At 39.1% G+C, this 15,502-nt stretch overlaps 1 protein-coding gene across 6 annotated transcripts in view; it reads left to right on the forward strand.

Annotated features, from left to right (window-relative positions):
* The window catches only part of LOC101481524 (metabotropic glutamate receptor 4), a 210,718-nt gene extending 196,284 nt beyond the window's left edge, over positions 1 to 14,434 (forward strand). For 5 of the 6 annotated variants that reach the window (XM_004547528.4, XM_076884263.1, XM_076884262.1 and 2 more), the window contains exons 10-11: positions 7,919 to 8,165; positions 12,660 to 14,434. In XM_004547528.4, coding sequence (XP_004547585.2) covers positions 7,919 to 8,165; positions 12,660 to 12,709 — 297 coding nt within the window. In that variant the 3' untranslated portion in view covers positions 12,710 to 14,434. Of the gene's footprint in view, positions 1 to 7,918; positions 8,166 to 8,402; positions 8,515 to 12,659 lie in introns of all 6 variants that reach the window. The other variant, XR_013098692.1, reaches the window with a different exon arrangement.
* Positions 14,435 to 15,502: the final 1,068 nt, after the last annotated feature.

Consider the following 15,502-nt stretch of genomic DNA (forward strand, 5'->3'; position numbering starts at 1 on the left):
ATCTCTCCGTCCCACACCGTGGGTGCCGCAGTCTCCCACTGAAGGAGCTGCTCAGTGCTGTCACAGTCTGCTGCATGGGGTGGGAGATGTTGTCCATCAGGGATGACAGCTTAGCCGCCGTTCTCCTGTCACTCACCACCTCCACTGGGTCCAGAGGGCATCCTAGAACAGAGCTGGCCCTTCGGATCACCCTGTTCAGTCTCTTCCTGTCCCCAGCAGAGATGCTGCCGCCCCAGCAGACCACACCATAAAAGATAGCAGAAGCCACAACAGAGTCATAGAAGGTCTTCAGGAGTGGGCCCTCCACTCCAAACGACCTGAGTCTCCGCAGCAGGTACAGCCTGCTCTGCCCTTTCCTGTAGAGGGCGTCTGAGTTATGAGTCCAGTCCAGTCTATTGTTCAGATGAACACCAAGGTACCTGTAGCTGTCCACAGCCTCAATGTCCATACCTTGGATGTTCAGTGGTTGCAGTGGAGAATGCTTGTGCCTGCGGAAGTCTACCACCAGTTCCTTGGTTTTACTGGCGTTGATCTGGAGGTAGTTCAGCTGGCACCAGTCCACAAAGTCTTGGGTCAGACCTCTGTACTCCTTGTCGTCCCCATCAGTGATGAGGCCGACTATTGCAGAGTCATCAGAGAACTTCTGCAGGAAGCACTGGGTGGAATTGTGGGAGAAGTCTGCAGTGTAGATGGTGAAGAGGAACGGAGCCAGAACAGTTCCCTGTGGGGCCCCCGTACTGCAGACGACCCTGTCCGACACACAGCCCTGAATCCTCACATACTGTGGTCGGTCGGTGAGGTAGTCCAGGATCCAGGTAGTGAGGTGATGGTCCACTCCAGAGTTCACCAGCTTGTCCTTTAGAACCGAGGGAAGAATGGTGTTGAAGGCACTGGAGAAATCAAAGAACATGATTCTCACAGTGCTTCCAGCGGTCTCCAGGTGAGCGAGGGAACGATGTAGGAGGTGAATGACGGCATCATCCGCTCCAATGCCAGGCTGGTAGGCAAACTGAAGTGGGTCCAGTGATGAGCTTATTAGGCGCCGAAGCTGAGCCAGGACCAACCGCTCCAGGGTCTTCATCAGGTGGGATGTCAGAGCCACCGGCCTGTAGCTGTTGAGGTCCTTGGGGCGTGAAGTCTTTGGCACTGGTACAACACAGGAGGTTTTCCAGAGCTGTGGGACTCTTCCCAACCTCAGGCTCAGGTTGAAGAGGTGCTCCATCACCCCACACAGTTGGTCCGCGCAGGACCTGACGACCCTCGACCTTACAGCCAACTTTGCTCTTATTTACTGCTCCTCATAAATAGAAGATCTGAACAGCAGCTGTGTACCTGAGATGACTGTCCTAAGGATACACGCTGTCATTGGCATCATACTGCACAGAACCAGCAGCAGAAAGACTCCTCATTGGTTATGAATTTGGTCATGTATAATATGACCACTCATCATTTTAACAATATATATATATATATATATTTAGAAATGAAGAAAAGGATAACAGGAATAAATATAGGAAGTTAGATCATTAAGCAGATTCAGAACAATTTTAGGAAGTGTGGACAAATAAAATTTCTCACCTGTTGAACACACATTACATTTTGGAAAACTTGTTGGTTGAGCAGGAAAGTTAGCTAGTTTTGCTGTGCCAGATTTTCTTCTTCTTGTTTTATTTTTTTAAAATAAAGCCTGTGACTGATTTGCTGAGATGTTATATAAACAATGATCTTATTTAAGGAATTAACATGTCAAAGCAAACACACCTCATAATCATTGTACTGTAAATGTCAGGCTGCACAAATCTTCACAGCCCACATTGACGAGTCTTTCAGAGCAATTAAATGCTCCACTTCTTTTGGGTCTCGATTTACCTTATCTAGCTGTGTACGCACTCATCACCCGTTTACAGCAGGCCTCTGCCTCAGCATTACAAGCACCGTCATTTATTTGTCATCTGGTGCCAAGACACATGCAACGAATGCCATAGGAAGCTTTCTCTATCATTTAGACGAGGACATCTGGTCTATCTATGGAGTGTTTATGCTACCTTCAGGAATAGATGTGACACCTACTTACCTGGAGAAACTGTCTAAATCAGCGGCTGTCTCAAAGATATAGGCAGGAGGAGGGGCAGCAGACAATAGCATGCATGGGAATGAGGCTACAGCACAATGGGCTCAGCTTAAATTCAATCAGCCCACACAAAGAGGTCCTGCCATTACAGTGCATGAATCGTCTGATTAACTGAGTGGGGTTGTTTATTTCTGTATGAAGTCTCCATCTCACTATTGGCACCGTTAGGACAAAAAAACAAAAAAACTGCTGTTAAAGTGGTAGTCAGACAAAGAAGTGGGAGTTTCAGTTCAACCAGACCAGAGTCAGGAGTGGGGTTTTTTGTTATTTTTTTGTGTTACACAGTGTAATCTGTGTTCATACCTGCTACCTGTTACCACCCATTCCATGTTCCTTCCCATTTCTCCCTTTGTCTTTTCTCAGTCGTAAGATAAACAGCGTTATTCACAGTAATGCCCCTGAGGCTCTGTAATAAATAATGAAGATTGATGCTACGAAGCAGAGGAAGCTAAGCAACATCTTGGACTTCAGAGAGCAGTTGTTGCTTTCATTAGGCCTAAAGCACTGCAGCCCTCTGTTGACCTCTGGGTGCTTTGATAATGGGTGGATAGGCCGTGAAGCTAATCAAGGCCAAAGAATTGTGATCTTTATAAATGACAATCTGCCATGAAGCTATATTATTGTGTCCCCTAAGGGTTCTATTTGTTTATTGGCTTAATTAGAGTGCAATTATAGTGAATTCTTATGCAGCAAACTCCTCTGCTCAGTACTTCCATAGCATGCTGAGAAAAAAAAAGTACCTTAATATAGTGAGGGGAATTATGCAAGTTTAAATAAATTTGATTGTTTGCATCCTGCCTCAGAGACTCTCTTGGGTTGAATTGAAAATGCAGTCTGTTCATGTTTATTAGCTGTCAAATTAATGTTATGAGTTATCACAGATGTTTTTACTCAGTTTTGCTCTACTCACCGTAGGCCAGGGTGTGGAATTGCTTTATCACTTCTGCTGGAATGAAAATAATGAAATACAATTCCTATGATTACTGTAAGAAAGTAGATTATCGTTATTGGTTATCTTCATGTGTATTTTTTATGTGAAAATCAATTGCAGAGTTACCAACAAAAAAACAAAAATCTAATGGTCTAATACATCTTCACGCCCAAGGCAACACAGCTTCATTATGCAGTGTTTTCACAACCATGTAGAGGCCCTCTCTTACAAAAACTCTACATACTACCTCTTCTGCAAAAGTATTGTATGTTAATTAACTGTAACGACTTCAGTTCAAAGGTCACGGGTATAGCAGATTGTTAATGTTTTAAGTTTGTGTTAGCCTGGCGATCTAACAAACTTTGGCTTGCTACGTTTGCTTATTTAGGATGCATTACCATTGTTGCTCAGTTAATGCTGCATTTGCTTGTTCTCTGGCTTGACAGAAGTTGAGCTGTGTAGGAGTAAATAGGAAATCCACATTTAAATATGACCTTATCATTTCTGTTATGATTTTTTTTCTTCTTTTTTTTTTAGAGGAACAGAGGATCTGAGACTAAAGAGCAAATTCAGCAGATACAACGGCAGCCTAACTGCTGTTACACGAAGCAGTGTATTCAGTTTCATATAGTATTTGTGTGAGTGCATTACACTGTGCGTAAACATTTTGCAGCTTCCTTTTTTGATTTAAAATGTCAGTTTATGAGCTTTATCTCTACATTTACTTGCTTTAGGCTGGGTGTGGCTCACTGGACTTATTATCACCATATAAGAAATTTTCTTTACTTTTCTTTACCACAACAATTTGCTGGGCCCCCAGTGACACCCATTGTGTTACTTTGTATGTCCCCCACAATTTCCCCAGCCAATATTTTTACTGGCCCCCATATGACCACACCTATTAAAAAAATTCTGGAGGTGACCCTTGCTCTTCAGCTTCCTCTTTTGTGTAATACAGCCATGTTTACTAATAATGCCATTATTTCACCTACGTTTTATTGGAGTACTGTTGTACACAAGTACATTTTTACTTGAGTAAATATTTCCAGGACTCTTCCCATCACTGATCCTCCAGGTACTGATAGCTCCATGATTTCTTTCCATCTAGTTCAGTCATTAATGCGACTATGAGTACTTCTTCTATGTTATGTTTTGCCTAAGGCAAGCTACGCTAATGGCAGTGTGATGATATGTGTGTGAGATATATGGTATCTCTCTTCATTTCTCTTCCAAGTTGCTCCAGTCATTGAATGCTCAGGTGCATTTCAATCAGGAGGAAACAAATTAATGGACTGAATATTGGACGTGCTCTGACATTGAAAAAAGGACTCCATTTGTAAGCTAACATCAATGAGGCAATAGAGAGGGCACATGTTATCTGATGAAATACCAAACAATAATATATTGATTTCAAGTAAGGTCAAGGCAATAATTTCCTTTCATCTAACATATTACATTATATACATATTATTATAACATAGACCAACAAACAGGCAGGACTGAGATTAGTTTATAAAATGTGCTGATTTGTTTTTCCATTGTTCATCTATAAGAAGGTACCAGTTACTATAAAATCTATCACTTTGTCTATAATGCTGTTACAATTGATTCAAAATGTAAAATTATCAAATAATTGTTTATTTTAAAAAAGAAAACAGTTCATGCACTAACTAGTCACTTCATTAGGTACACATGCTAGTCCTGGGTTGGACCGCTTTTGTCTTCAAGTGCCTCAGTTATTCTTGCCACAGATGTACCAAGGTGCTGGAAACATTCCTCTTGGATTTTGGTCCATATTGAAAAGATACTCAGTTACTGAAGATTTGTTAGCTGCACATCCATGCTGTAACTCTGCTGTTCCACCACATACCAAAGGTGCTCTGAGATTGATTGGTGACCATGGAGGCCTCTGGAGTACAGAGAACTCATTGTCATGTTCAAGAAACCAATTTGAGATGATTTCAGCTTTATGACATGGTTTGTTATGCTGCTGGAAGCAACTATCACAAGATGGGTACACTTTGGTCATAAAGGGATAGACATGGTCAGCAAAAATACTCAGGCAGAGCTGTGATGTATTGCTAACTTGGTACTAAGAAGCCCAAAGCATGACAAGAAAATATCCCCCATGCCATTGCACAACCACCAGACTGAGCTGTTGTAATAAGACAGAATGGAGCCATGTTTATGTCAAATTCTGATGCTACCACCTGAATGTTTTGCTGTAGAAGTCAAGACTCTTAAAACCAGGGAACATTTCTGCAATCGTGTATTGTCTAATTTTAGAAACTGTAGCCTCAGTTCCCTGTTCTTAGCTGACTAGCTGTCCTTCAAATCACCTTTCTTCCTCATTCTGTTCAATTTTATTTATATAGCACCAATTCACAACAGCAGTATTATTGTAGAGACCCTACAAAAATACAAACATTACTCCATTTAAACTTAAGTAGGTCATCTTGATCATCTCTACATACCTTGCCTTGAGTTGCTGCTGTTTGGCTAATTAGATATTTGTGTTAACGAGCAGCTGAACAGTTGTACCTAATTAAGTGGCCAATGTATATTATCACCACCATTAAATGTAAAATATAAATGAAACTATTATTCTTGCACACTGTACTATTTGGCATTAAATCCACTTATATTCTATTCTTAGCCTCTACAATGTGACAGCTTACTGATTGTCCTGATTTATATCACTGCTGACATAATATTCAAAATTTAAAATAACCTTACCTAAGGTTACATTAGATTAAATGATAATAACAATATTTGTTCTTCAACGTGACCTAATTTACAGTGAGATATGGTGCAGTTACATAATCATAGTAGTTATTATTGGAACTGCGTTGATAAGTTGATTAGTTGAGCCACAAATAAAGCAAGTTTTTATAGCTCTGACATAGGATAATTGACTTCTTTTAGTATGGACATCAAAGATGATTTAAGTGTCTTTTGTTCCTTGTTGCATTAATTTTACAGACCAAAACTGAAATGATTGAGAATATAATTTTCAATTTTTAAAAAAAAATGTTATTCTGACACAGACTTTAAATGTTCTCAGATTTAAAGTCATTTTACTGTTCTTATTTATTCTGTGCCGGTATATAATCAGTGACCGAGAGGATGGATTTTAAGATGATATTATTCCTGGGTGAAAAGCAGCAGAACACTTTTATGTTCTGTTTATGTGATGAACAGCTTGGGTTCAACAGTCCGTCCCTGAGGCAGCAGTGAACCAAGCCCTGAGCAGTTCACTGGTTAATACTCCCCACAGCTGGGAGGGGAGCGCTGCAGCTGTCTCTCTATAATACTGACTCCATTCTTCCTTCTTCTCTTCAGCCAGCAGTCTCACATGGAAAGAGGGTTGGCTGAGTATATAGGGAAAGCACTGTGGAGAGTCAAAATAATAAAAACACACAACATATTAAAATAGAGGTCACGTATGAGAAGCTGTTACTTTTGTTGAATCAGAAAATAGCAGAGACCTGATGAGGAAAAACTTGACTTGAAAGATTGACTCTTAAAGTACCAACATATAAAATACTAGTGAGTAAAAATCTATGCATGAGAGGATTTATCGTCTGATTCGAATATCGTTCCTGCAAGAAATAACAGATTCTGATTTGTTGGAAATGTGTGTTCATTTGAATACTGTAGTCGACTGTGGTTTAATTATCTTTGTAAATCAGTGATTATGGTAACCAAAGAATGAAAAACCTGCTCTCGTTTCAGTCTTTCTTGTTGTTGTTGTTACTACTCGCACCTGTCATCCTCCAAGTAAATATATTAAATCTTACACCCACAGCAGGTTATAACCCATTACATTATTTTAAGCCTCACCATCAATTTTGATGCATTAGGAACAATTTTGGTGGATTTGAAGGAACAACAAAATCTCTCATTATTATTATTATTATTATTATTGACAGTATTCATACATTTATGTAGTTACACCAGGTAAATGATCATAATTAGATTCTTGTTGTGTGTTACAGAGGTGTAGTAAATTACAGCAAGCACAATTTAATTTCTATCCAAACAAAACTCCTCCTTTTTAGTGAACTGAACTTTCAATTTTATATATATGTAAAAATTAAATTTTATATATTTTGTCTATATCTCGCTCTATCTATCTATCTATCTATCTATCTATCTATCTATCTATCTATCTATCTATCTATCTATCTATCTATCTATCAATTATAGATAGATAGAGTGTGTGTGTGTATCCCAGTATTAGCCAAATGTAAACTCATTCCTCAATCAGTCACAACAGTATGATGTTTAGAAATTGCATAAGCTTTTCTTCTACCTTATTGCATCTTTAAAGATGACTCATTAATTTGCTGCAGTTCTGCAAACAATTAAATGGAATGAATGAGGATGGTACTCTGTTGCCCTCCCCCATAATTTGGAGGATTTGACCATGTGTAAAATTTTCATGAGCTTGTTTCTTTTTTTATGGGCAGGCTTATTATGAGTTAGAAAAAGATCCAATCTGTGTTCAGGGTGGACGTGATAGTCATATTAAAACTAGAATGGCAGAAAATTAAGTAAACACTGTGGCCCTGGCTGGCTCAGCACACATACACCATAAAAGCAGATAGGATGCTGATTTAAAACAAGTTTAACACATCATTTTCATTAGATAGCTTTGCAGCTTCTACTGGACAAAGTAGATACTCATTTAAAAACTCCTTGACCAACACATGGGTCATTGAATACTCTAATTATAATGATGCACAGCAGATGTCTCTTGTACTATACATGCCACTGCCCACACAGAAAAATCGGTAATGCAAAACACTGTTAAACTGTTTGTATCATTCATGTTTGGTTTTTGCCTCTTGCAGATGTACATCCAAACAACCACGCTGACGATCTCTGTGAGCCTGAGTGCTTCAGTGTCCCTCGGGTTGCTCTACATGCCCAAGGTCTATGTGGTTCTTTTCCACCCTGAGCAGAATGTGCCTAAGCGCACACGGACCCTCAAGGCTGTGGTTACTGCTGCCACCATGTCCAACAAGTTCAACCCCAAGGCTGGACTCAGACCCAACGGAGAAGCCAAGACCGAGCTGTGCGAAAGCCTCGAAACACAGTGTAAGAGCAAAAATGCAAATGAGGAAAGCTTTGACTAGAAACCTGCTGGCTTAAGTTCAGGAATGTTTTGTCCTTCCGTGTCTGTAAAACAAATTGATGCAATGATAGGATGCAGTGTGAAAAAAAAACAAAACCTTATTAACAAATGTATAGCATGTTATTTAACACTTCATTGAATCTAGTAAATGTGACACTGTTATTCATTTGGTGGTGAGGCTGTGGAAATTGTTTTTCAAGAAGCATTACAGGAATCACAATTATGTGTGTGAGAATGAAGTCACAAAGGAATGGATTAGAAAGCATATTCTGGAGTCCAGCAATGGAACTAAAACGCCTGTAAAACATTGAGGTATGATTTTATTACTGGCATCAATCTTCTTCTTTTTTTTATTAAAGTGAATGTTTTCCAAAATGTCAAACTATTCCTAAAATAACAAGTAAACGAGGGTAACACACATCCTTAAAAAAGTCTTCAAGTCCAATCGCCTAAATTTTAGGCCTTCTCTAAAAAGATGAAGACGACTTTACCACATCTTAAAATTTGATACAATTTGATTGTTTCACTTTTAAATGTGTTTTGGGAAAAATTGTATTGATCATGTTGTTACAAAATTGCAGTATGAAACCAACACGGAGTCAATAACTGCTAATGCAAACTGTGCAGCCCAGTTAGAAGCATGCAAGTCTCAAAAAAGGTTAGGACAGAGCTGTGTTTACCACTGTGTGGCATTCCCTTCTGTTAAAAACAGTCTGTAAATATGAGGGAACTGAAGAACACCAGTTGCTGCACTTCTGGGAGAGGAATGTTGTTCCATTCTTGTCTATGTCCGTGTTTTTATATTTTTGAAATTCTTTATTATATATTTTTTATTCATCTTATCATAGAACAGTTTTCCATTTTGCCTCAGTCCAAATGAGCTGTGGCCCAGAGAAGACAATGTTTTTTCTGGATCATTTTCACATATGGTTTCTTCTAATCATCATACTGTAGAATTTTAACCTTCATTTGTAGATGGCACAGCAAATTGTGTTCATAGACCGGACCTTTGTCCCTTTATTCAGATTCTCATAATCATTTTGTGATATTATTTAAAATGTATTATAGGTGTTGAGTTAGTCAAAGTCTTTATTCTGAAAGCCATTATTCTACAGGGTGGGCCATTTATATGGATACACCGTAATAACATGGGAATGGTTGGTGATATTAAAGTCCTGTTTGTGGCACATTAGTATATGTGAGGGGGCAAACTCCTCAAGATGGGCGGTGACCATGGTGGCCATTTAGAAGTCGGCCATCTTGGATACAACTTTTGTTTTTTCAATAGGAAGAGGGCCATGTGACACATCAAACTTATTGGTAATGTCACAAGAAAAACAATGGTGTGCTTGGTTTCAACGTAACTTTATTCTTTCATGAGTTATTTACATGTTTCTGACCACTTATAAAATGTGTTCAATGTGCTGCCCAGTGTGTTGGATTGTCAATGCAACCCTCTTCTCCCACTCTTCACACACTGATAGCAACACTGTAGGAGAAATGCCAGCACAGGCATCCAGTATCCGTAGTTTCAGGTGCTGCACATCTCGTATCTTCACACCATAGACAATTGCCTTCAGATGACCCCAAAGATAAAAGTCTAAGGGGGTCAGATCGGGAGACCTTGGGGGTCATTCAACTGGCCCACGATGACCAATCCACTTTCCAGGAAACTGTTCATCTAGGAATACTCGGACCTGGCACCCATAATGTGGTGGTGCACCATCTTGCTGGAAAAACTCAGGGAACGTGCCAGCTTCAGTGCATAAAGAGGGAAACACATCATCGTGTAGCAATTTCAAATATCCAGTGGCCTTGAGGTTTCCATTGATGAAGAATGGACCCACTATCGTTATACCCCATATACCACACCCAACCATCACTTTTTTGGTTCCAACAGTCTTGGAGGGATCCATCCAATGTGGGTTAGTGTCAGACCAATAGCGGTGGTTTTGTTTGTTAACTTCACCATTCACATCAAAGTTTGCCTCATCACTGAACAAAATCTTCTGCGTGAACTGAGGGTCCTGTTCCAATTTTTGTTTTGCCCATCCTACAAATTCTTTGCTCAAATTCTGCCGATCTGGGTCATCCTCGCTGAGATGCTGCAGTGTAGCTGGAGTTTGTAAGGGTGCCATTTGTGAGTAGCTGATATCCGCCGAAGGGATGTTCGACTAATGCCACTCTCCAGTGACATGCAGCGAGTGCTACGCTGTGGACTCTTGCTGAATGAAGCTAGGACAGCCACTGATGTTTCTTCATTACTGACAGTTTTCTTGCGTCCACATTTTGGCAAATCCAACACTGAACCAGCTTCACGAAACTTAGCAAGCAGTTTGCTAACTGTAGCATGGGAGATGGGTGGTCTCGTAGGGTGTCTTGCATTGAAATCTGCTGCAATGACCCGGTTACTGGGTTCAACCAGATATCAACACGATTTCGATCCGCTCCTCACGTGTTAACCTCTTCAACATGTCAATGGCTGTGAACAAAGAGAAACTTGTAAATAACTCATGAAAGAATAAAGCTACGTTTAAACCAAGCACACCATTGTTTTTCTTGTGACATTACCAATAAGTTTGATGTGTCACATGGCCCTCTTCCTATTGAAAAAACAAAAGTTGTATCCAAGATGGCCGACTTCTAAATGGCCACCATGGTCACCACCCATCTTGAGGAGTTTGCCCCCTCACATATACTAATGTGCCACAAACAGGACTTTAATATCACCAACCATTCCCATGTTATTACGGTGTATCCATATAAATGGCCCACCCTGTATAATAATGAATAACAAACTAATTATTCTGAAAAATGTTTTACCATTTGTAGATCTTTTTGCAGACTGATAAATGTCTACCCATCCTTACTTCTGAGAAAGGCTATCTCTCTGAAGTGCTCTTTTTTATAGCCAATCATGTTACTGTCTTGTTGCCAGTTAACTAATCAATCGCAAAATATCCCTCCAGTAGTTTTTGTAGTGCACTACCACTTTTCTAACATTTTGTTATCCCTGTTCAAACTTTGAGACATGTTACTGCCAACTAATTGGAAAATGAGCTAATTCATCAAATATTAAAATGTCTCAGTGTAAACTTTGTGTTTTCTATTTCTATCTGTTTGAATCCTGCTTTATTTATATTTTATATAGCGTTCCAGTTCTTGTGTGGAACTGGGTTTCTAATAATTTTCAGTTTATCTCTGACTTAAACTGTTGATTTTTGTCATGCAACCATTGCTTATAATTCATTATAATGCAAATATTTACTTGCTCTATCCTGTAAAATGAAGCCATCGGACTGGAAAATCTATCTGCATTCATTACTATTTACTGACATGCTATATATAAACTGAAATAATAATCAATAGATAAATTATTGAATCACTAATCAAAGCCTAGCATTTGCACACATTATTAAAAAAAACAAGAAAGGTGTGACTATCTTTTATAAAGCAGCTGAATCACTGTGTATGCCTCCTAATCTCAATGCTTGGCACTCCTGTGATGCACTGTGGATTTATATTAGTGAGGTAAATAATGACCTCAGCAATTGAGTCAGCAGAAATTACTCAAGTGGCATTCAAAACACTCTTCTTGCCTTAAGCTGGAAAAGGTTTTTATCAGTCTGTGGTCAAAACCACAGGTATTGACAGCTGTTTCCTTTCATAGGAGAATAAAATAGCTGACATATATTTACTGTTAGCACAAAACCAGAAATCAATGTAAAACTTATCACAATGCTCTGCAGTAACAATAGCACAATGGTGTGAGGCCTGTCACAAAAACTACATGCATCCAAACAGAGCAGCATTAATTCCATTCTTGCTTCATGTTTGTGTGGATGGTTAAAAGGGCCTTTTGTTAAAATAAGTGTCGAGAAGGCAGAGACGCTGAATTGATAGCCAGCAGCAAATTATCCTGATGGGGTTACCGTTTACAGGGGGCTATACAGTGTATGGCTATTTGAATGAGTGCCATTTGTCATTGTCATCGCCAGTGTGGATATATGGCTTGATGAAATTGAAAAATTCCTGTCTGGGCCAGCTCCCCCCAATGCTGAGATCTAGTGGCGATATGTCAGGATTTATCTGCTCCCACTCAGAGAATCAGCTAACATGGTCCGGGGAGACAGCTGGAAAGTTAACTCCTGATAGCTATAGCTGTGAGGGAAAAAAATGGTGGTGGTAGCTAAAGGTAATAGTTACATTTGGCACATGCTGAGGGGAATAACATGACCTGAGAACTAGGGAATTTTTAATAGGATCGTAATATCATAACCAATCAGGAACTAAACACATTTTTTCAGCCCTGTGTAGCAGTTTCTTACTCTTGTTACTACAGGAAGAGCGCTAAACAAAAAGAGCTTCATGCCCAAATCAGCTCCCTTTCTTAGGTTACAAACTTTACCTCAACTGTATTAAACTCTGACTCTTCCTTCTCATTTCGTCTCTTTCAGCGTTTTCAACAAAGCAAACCTACATCAGCTACAGCAACCATGCAATCTGAAGGACAAAGGATGTTATCACGATTCAGGATTTCCGTCCCAGCAAAGAAAACAAAACATGCAGTGGAATTTCAAGCATCCGGCAAAAATAAATAAAGTCAAATAAATTAAATAGATATGTCTTTTTTCCGGGTGGAGATCAGAGAAATATTGCACAAAGACGCGGCATTGTGTGGAAAGACCACATGAGATGCAGGGATGGACAAAACTTGGGACCAGAACAGATAACAGCACAATTTTAAGGTTCCATCTTTGGTCTGCCTCAGAAGAATACATAAAAGAAAAATGAAAATATTTGCATGGCAGAGGCCTATAGACTGAAGGATGGAGCTTTCCTTTTCTGTGTTTACATTTCAGCTATGCCCTCTTTTAAAGACTTCTCCGTCATCTTTCGCAGCACTGACTGAAACTGAACTACGAGTAAGAATATGTTCAGGTTCTTAATGTCGTTTGCCAGTTTTGTGAATTATAATTAATCTTCAAATCCTCAAGGCATCACAAGGGATTAATCAACACCAAAAAGGCATGCAAACATGGTCTATGGATCTCTGAGAGGGGCTTGTGTTTGTTTTTATTTCTAAATGTGTTCTGGTCTCGTGAGTCAAATGACTGGAAATATTGATCGTCACAACAATGCAACAGATCTTTACCAGACTCCATGTATTTTGATTTCCTCTTCCAAGTTGCAGATGAGTTAATAAGAATGACTACACATATAAAATGGTCTCTGCTGATTTTGAGCATGCCAGTTTTAACATCCTGTGTTGTGTTGTTTAAAAAAACAAAAGGGAAAAAAAAGGAATGCGTTTAAACTCTGTTGCAGTGTTGTTTAAAATTGTTTGGGCCTATTGTACGTTAAAAACTGTTCTCAAATGGTGAAGGTCTAGTGAGTGATTGTTTATCTGTGCTACAGTAAGGCCATGATTTGTATTACCAGCTAGCCCAAGGCTGCCACTGCCCTCTGCATATCTGTATGTGCTTTGAAACAGTGGCTCATGGTTAAAATAAACAGTGTTTTAGCCAGGAGATCTCACTGTGAGCTGTTATCCAGGATGACCCTACCACCACTGCCACCAGCTATTCTCACACATTCATAGTGTAAGGGTAAAGCTTAGCTGTACAGATCCATTAGTAGGGGAATTAAGATGAAGTATGCCCTTGAGAGGATCATGCAATATACCCTGAAGGTGATATCCATAATGGACCAGCTACTGAAAAAAAAAAAATCATGTCCTCTTCAGGCACTCTTGTGATAAGGAGGAGGTGTCAGGAAGTTGTAAGGCATTTTAGCAAATGAAATTCTAATTGCAAAACTATACAATATCTCTATCAATCACTCCGAGTTGGCAGAACAGATTAAGGGTTGGCTCCGTGCAGTATAAAAGCCCTCTATTGTCTTGGGGAAAATATTGTGGGGTCATTTGTGTTGTGAATTCAATGCTGCTTTTCATGCCTCCCTCTGTATTACTTTCAACACCATTTGTGTTGCAGAATAAAATGTGAGTGCTGACCAAATTAAATGGTAAGTTAATGTATGTTATTAAATAGATTGATGATGTCTGCTTTATGTCCTGACATATCTTAAAATTGGGGAAAAAATACAAAAGGATACAGTGCCTGGCTAGCTATGTATTTGTTAAACCTCATGAAAACTAATGAAGTGTGTGAAGCATGTTTAGTTTTCTTTTTATACAAAATTTTATTTCTATTAAAAATGTTTTAAAACATCATTGTCCATTTTCACATTTCTGTAATTCAAGAAAGTTGAAAATTGGTTTGTTTATTATTTTTTGTTCAGTTTTTCAACAGGTTATCATTAACGGTTCCTGTCTGGTCTTGTACATATGTTGCTTGAGTTTAAAAAAAGAAAAGAGAGAAAATGATACATTAGCAAACTTACAATATCCCTAGCTAAATGATTGGCAGCACTTCTGTGTGAGTGAGTGTGTACTTTGTTCCCAATGTAAAGTGTTTGTCCGCCCTGAAGAAAACAAGACAATGGGTGCCATCCTCTGAATAACACGTTGCCACATTGCTCTGATAATAGTGCTGGAAGGACACAGAGTTGGTGGAAGGAAACATGAAATTATTTTAAATGAATGGGGAGCCCCTACTTTCATCCAAGGCTTTTGCATGCAGAAAGCTCTCTGCATCTATCATCTTCTCCACGCCTCCCTGATAGTGTGAGCCCACAATACAACAAAAGGCTTGGAAAATAACAGTCATTGCATAGCAAGAGCAAGAAGAAACAGAGCACAGAAAAAATGACGCACTTCAGTACATTATCAGCACATTATTAGAATCATCATTATTAATAGATCTGGAAGAAAACCCGTCAACAATCAGTCCTCCATCTCAGTAGGTTTTCTAATGACTACTGGAGATGATCCAAAAAGTAGATCACAAGACATGTTTGTACATCTCTCATGCTTTTAAAAACACAAGATATAAGCATACACTGTCCAAATGTTTATTACAATTCATTTAACTTCACCAACAGTGCAGGTATGTAATAAGACTGATCTGATCTACATAACTTGACACCCTATACCAGACCTCAGTAAATCCATACATTTAAACTACAACTGATAAAACAACCATTCAATTCAAAAACTGCAGTATCTTCTAAATGGTAAAAACTTCAGTTTGCAAACTTTTAATGTGAAACAGCTGAAGAAGGGCACAGCAAATGGGAGGTGATCATAATGAATCAGTGGTACACTACATGCTGTTTGGAATCATTATCACTAATCCTGATATACTGCTAAATTCAAACCAACAATATGGTGAGAATT

The sequence above is a fragment of the Maylandia zebra genome, linkage group LG5 (assembly GCF_041146795.1).
Source record: "Maylandia zebra isolate NMK-2024a linkage group LG5, Mzebra_GT3a, whole genome shotgun sequence".
In the NCBI taxonomy this organism is placed as follows: Eukaryota; Metazoa; Chordata; class Actinopteri; order Cichliformes; family Cichlidae; genus Maylandia; species Maylandia zebra.